Consider the following 6,000-nt stretch of genomic DNA (forward strand, 5'->3'; position numbering starts at 1 on the left):
CTAATGTGCGTGACCTGTAGTCGCCATAACTGAGTAGCCAAGTATTTCTTTGTGTCATAGCCGGTTAGGACACGTGAGTCAAACTGGAATGAAAGTGCTTTCTCACTTGGGTTATTTGCCGACTTTGAGGTATGCTGACTTTGAACAATGTTATCATTGTATTTATGGTAAAAATCTCTTTCTCTAAAGTCTTCACCCTTAGAGTTGGTACATTTAGATGTATGTCAAATGCTAGGATTATCTCTAGGGGGGAAGAAGTTTTTCATTACCTTTGTTGATGATGCCACATGCAAAGTATACGTTTATCCAATCTGTCACAAAGACGAGGCCTTGGATAAATTTAAAAAATTATTGGCACTTGTTGAAAATCAAACTAGCAGGACATTAAAATGCCTTTGCTTTGACAATGGTGGGGAATATGTGTCCAAAGCCTTTCAGGACTATAGTATGTAAACTCAACGAGAGCTTATATGGGCTAAAGCAGGCACCACGAGAATGGTATCATAAATTTGATACATTAATGCAAGCTCAGGGATTTCATTGTTCTCAAGTTGATCACTGCTTATACACCAAGAATGCAACAAATGGCAGTCTTATTCTCTTAGTTTTGTATGTCGATGACATATTGATTGCAGGCAAGGATATTCATGCCTTCCTTGAAGTAGAGTTTACACAATAGCTTTGATATGAGGATCTTGGTGAGGCCAATCACATTCTTGGCATGCATATACTGAGAGAGAGATCGAAGGGTCTTCTTTATCTGTCACAACAAGAGTATGTCATTAAGGTTCTGTAGCATTTCAATATGTAAGGGGGGGAAGCCATTAGTGTACCATTGCCTCCATATGTGAAACTTAGTGCAGTTGACAGCCCTACATCTGATGATAGAAAGGCTGAAATGGTCAAGATACCTTATGCTTCAGCTATTGGTAGCTTGATGTATGCAATCCATTGAACCTTAAATTGAACATTGGAATCCCCTTTTCTTATCAGTTATAAATTCAAAATGTTTAGGGTTTAGGGTTATGATGGGATTGGTTTCTTATGAATGGATACATCCCTTATTTTACAGCAGCAAACACATGCTGAACAACAACTTGAATATCAGCCCATTGATCAAGGTATGGCTGATTATGACGTGGCCGATAAGAGGGCTACTATTTGGGAAGCTAAAACAGTCCCTACATGGGTGTTAGATACATTGCAAGACAGCAAACAGCCCATTTCTCTTCCTGTTAGAACTAGAGCAGCTACTCGCCATGCACATGGTAACTTGGTTGCGCAAGCACTTGTAGCTTCTGAATGCAATGAAAAACTTGTTTCACTACAGGATGCTTTACAAAACGAACATTGGATGAGAGCCATGCAGTTATAGTTAACTCTATTAATAGAAGTGGCACATGGGAGTTATATGACTTGCCCATTGGCAAGCGTGCTATAAGCACTAAGTGGATTTGCAAATTAAAACGCAGATCCGATGGTAGCATTGATTGCTACAAGGCACGTCTTGTTGGCAAAGGGTATGCCCAACAGCATGGGATTAACTATTATGAGACATTTGCATCCACTTCACATATGACCACCATGCGTAGTGTCGTTGCTTTGGTTGCTCATTATAATTGGCATGTGCATTAGTTGGATGTGAAGATTGCCACTTCACATATGACCACCATGCGCAATGTCATTGCTTTGGCTACCCATTATGATTTGTATGTGCATCAGTTGGATGTGAAGATTGCTTTTCTGAATGGTGATCTTTACGAGGAGGTTCATGTTACTCAACCTCTTGGCTTTGTTTAGAAAGGATTAGAAAGCAGAGTGTGTTGTTTGTGCAAGGTCCTCTATGGTTTAAAACAAACACTTGGGGTATTGTATGATAAGATACATGCATACTTGATTGCTCTTGGCTTCAATAATTCACACATTGAGAGCACACTTTATGTCCACAAAGATGGGGATAGCCCCTTGCTTCTCATTCTTTATGTCGATGACATGTTGTTGATTAGACCTCATGAGACACTTTCAGCCTTAAGAACTGAATTGTTGCATGCTTTTGATGTGACAGATCTTGGCCACTTGCACTACTATCTTCGCATACAATTTATTGTAGTTGAGGGGGGCATTATCTTATCATGTTTCTCCTACATTCTGGTGTGAACAGTCCCTTATCCCATGAGCACCTTTTACCCTCTAGCTGGAGAAGGGTTTTTTTTTCCCTGTGTGAATACCCATCAGTGGTGGATGTGGTACTTAGTACCTTAGGGATTGTACTTTCTTTCACTCTCACATATTGGATGTGACCTTTCAGCACTCTATTCTCTCTTGTTGTTCACTTGTTCACTGTGAGTGTGTGTGAGTATGCGCGTGTTGCTAAACCCTAACCTAGCACAATCAACAACACATTAGGCCCAAATCTCCAATTTCCACTATCAGATTGCATATGCTTAAACCGAGATGAGGGAAAATCAACAAGAAAGAGAATTCCCTGACTTTGAGCCCTAAGACATTGACCACTATTAAAATAGTGATTGACATCATTGATCCTCAATTTGCCCCTTGATTTTGAATGTTTGGGGAGCCAAATTGAGTCTTCAATAGTTGCATATATGTCATCCTTGTTGTAGATTCCACACATAAAATCGAGATAAACAGTTCTTTGGTCATACCCTTAAAATAACATTAAATGCTGCCTAGTCTCAATTTTAAATTGCTAACCTCTTTGAACTTGAAAGTGTTGAAATTTTAAACAAACCTTAGTAAGAGACGTCGAATGATTTAAATCCTTAACCCCCATGACAATAGAAGTCATTTCCAATGGGTTATTTAATGTCCCTAACCAAAATTTGTCTCCCATTTGCACCCATCTACACAACGTCTGCTGAGCCCAAGCTAGGATTGTGTCAGTGTGGCACACATTCAACGTAATCTCACATGTGCCCAACTAAATTGTCCAGAGAATTGAGTTAACAATTCACATTCTTGTGACACAACCCAAAGAGTCTTGGACATCAAGGCTGTGGGAGACCCGAACTACTCAGACATAGACCATGCTGCCCATAATAGGCACCGATTGCTCGGGTCTAGGCATGATATCATAGACCTGTGGAGGACAGATTCAAAGCCTATGACAGGATGCGGTACATATGCCAGCCTTCTCATCTTTGCCCCATGTACCATACGCTACATCCCATCATACCCATTGGATGGAGTGGGAAGTATATTACTCTCATTATTGGTCATGGTTGTACTCTAAAAATATGCTAGATAGGGACTATACATGGAATGCACTTGATTATAACTAATATCTTTTCAGTTTTTATATGATACTTAGAATAAGGATTTATTGTATATTGATTTGTCTCACAGGCGATTTGGCCTCTTTTAGATGTTGATGTGTGTGTGTGACAATGCTCTACCATTGTTGATGCTTTGTACTGAAGTGTGAAGCAAGGTGGGTATTGGATCACTAATTATATTTGTCATCAGGTCTAGTGCTTTGAAAAGAGAAGAGAGTGCACTAATCATACCATCAGAGGTGATAGCGACCCTCAATCCACATCAATCAATGGAGGGAAAGTTGTACATAAATTTTAATCAACAGCTTATGCCAGTTAAGCTTGCGGTATTGTGTAATGGGAAGCAATTTCCTGTCAAGATTGCACCTGATATAGGTGCCTTCTTGAGGCCAAAGATGTTCACTGATCAGGCTTTTGCAGCAGCTGTACGGGGATTGCCAGGAATGTTTGAGACCACACGCAGGTCTAGTATCCTGACTGCTGCGTCTGTGACATTTTAATTCCTAGCATGAGCCAATAGTCATTACTGTCAGTGTTCTCTCTAATAACATTATTTGCTTCACAGGTGTAACATAAGGGGAGACCTAACAGGTCAGAAGTCCTCTCTTCAAGGACCTGATCAGGAAACTTTGTCTGTTGCCACATATGTTGCATCAACTGTGCTGCAAAATGTCAATGTTTTCTTTATTTCAGCTTCAATACCTGTAGACATGTCAGCGGCTGATGCTGGAGAATCTTTTCGTTTGCACTTAAAATTTAGCGGCGAGACCCTAGCTGCATCAATGCTTTGCCTTATAACAATTGTCATTGAGGTAAAGGAGTCTGTTGATCAGAACATCGTTTTGCCAGTGTTGATGAAGGTGAACTGTGAAGATTCTGTATTTGGATTGAACTTGTTGAAGCGACTTCAGAAAGCCCTTGATGCTGAATGATAAAGAAGCTTTTGATGATGAATGATAAAGAAGCCAGCTTGAGCCAGGAAAAACTGTCATGGTTAACAATCTGTCACTCTTCTCTTCCTAACCCAACATATAGCTGCCTTAGGTGATCCCCATTAATCTGCCTTTTCAAACTTGTAGAAGATATGAAGCTAGTTAACATCAAGGCAACTGTTAAAGCTTGTAGAAGATATGAAGCTAGTCATTCAAACTTCATAGTAAGAGAATTCAAGCATTCTGAGTCATTCTGAAATACAATGTGTTTGTCCCCTGACCTACCCTAATGGTGTACATAAGCACATGAAGTTTGAACGCTATTCCAATAAGTTACCACTTTCAGTTCAGTTCAAATGGAAGTAATGTAATTTGACATCTTGACCTACTCAGCATTCCCTAATAAATCACTCTCTCAGTGTAGGAGGTTGTTATTAGTCCCCATCCTTTTGGGAAGATAAAGATTGCAGTTTGTGGGCACAATCTGTAAGTTTTGGTAAATTAGGGTCATGATTTAATCTGCCAAACCTACTTAAGTGGAATCTTTGCCGCAACCTCTTAACCCTATTACTTCCAAAATACCTTAAAACACTCTTCTGAGTCATTACTCATATACAGGTGTACTTCAAATGTTTTTGAAATTTAATGGTCTCTAAGGTGTCACCCAAGCCTGTGTGCGTGCCATTACAAGGAACAAGTTTGACTTTCAGTCATTTTTTTGGTACGATACAAGATTTTAGGGAGTGGGAGAATAAGGTACTGAACCATTTGCTTGACCTGTATTTAATGCACATAAGCGTGTTCACCCTTTTGTTGCCATGGATGACTAAATTTGTGACAAAGCACGAATGCAGGTTCCTGTAGGAATGTCTTATCTCTGCAAGTACTCTCTGATCTTGGCCCTACGTGCAAATGCCTAGGTAAGATCTTGTATCTAGAAGCAAGTTTTAGTAGGGAGGGACTATGGTTTCTTCTAGCACATGTTAGCGTTTCAAGTTTCTATATGGCAACCCATACATACATACAGAGGCACATACAAACATAGTTACGTATATAACACAAACACATGCAAACATGCATATATATATATATATCTACATATGTATGTATGTGCATACATATCTATATGGCCGTGCATATATTGGCATTTCTTGTTTGGGTTGGACTTTGTTTTGATTCTTTTCGAGTTCATGTTTTTTTGTTTAAGAAAATGTGTATGCAAGTGTCCAATCAACTTAATCCTCAATTTCTTAATATATGAATAATCAACCAAACACATCAAACTGAATTGACTCCTCCCTAATGAAGGATCTTGTTCCTAGTACATGGATGGCTTCATGGTCAAAACTCACATGAATCAACCCATTTAACACTTACATACCATGCATACATTTTGAAAGTATAGTACTCCAAAGACGTCTACGGCACGAGCATTGTCTTTCATGTAGAATAACGTGCATGGGTGAAGAGAGTACTTGAGATATAACTCTATCCAAATTGATAGTAATAACAATGCGTAATATTCCTTTGCATTGCCATAGCACCCAAGGAAGTGATGTACAATTATACTTTAAAATAAGTCCTTCCAGTCCACTTAAATTCCCAAAAATGTGCATGCTCGTTTCTTACAATACACCAATAGTCCTTTTGCACACCATAGCACCTAAGAAAGTAATGCACAATTATACTTAAAAACTAGTCCTTCCAATCCACTTAAATTCCCAAAAATATACATAACTGTTGCTTACAAGTACACCAATAGGTGCCATGCC

At 39.2% G+C, this 6,000-nt stretch overlaps 1 protein-coding gene across 2 annotated transcripts in view; it reads left to right on the forward strand.

Moving 5' to 3' along the window:
* PAT2 (protein affected trafficking 2) overlaps positions 1–4,796 on the forward strand; it is a 98,757-nt gene extending 93,961 nt beyond the window's left edge. Inside the window, exons 9-10 of one of the 2 annotated variants that reach the window (XM_087686599.1) lie at positions 3,487–3,759; positions 3,862–4,796. In XM_087686599.1, the coding sequence (XP_087542725.1) occupies positions 3,487–3,759; positions 3,862–4,228 (640 nt within the window). In that variant the 3' untranslated portion in view covers positions 4,229–4,796. The remainder of the gene's footprint in view (positions 1–3,486; positions 3,760–3,861) is intronic. The other variant, XM_087686600.1, reaches the window with a different exon arrangement.
* The last annotated feature ends 1,204 nt before the right edge of the window (positions 4,797–6,000 follow it).

This window comes from Lygodium microphyllum, chromosome 10, assembly GCF_053477565.2.
Source record: "Lygodium microphyllum isolate KBCC chromosome 10, Lygodium_microphyllum_v1.1.10, whole genome shotgun sequence".
NCBI classification, from domain to species: domain Eukaryota; kingdom Viridiplantae; phylum Streptophyta; class Polypodiopsida; order Schizaeales; family Lygodiaceae; genus Lygodium; species Lygodium microphyllum.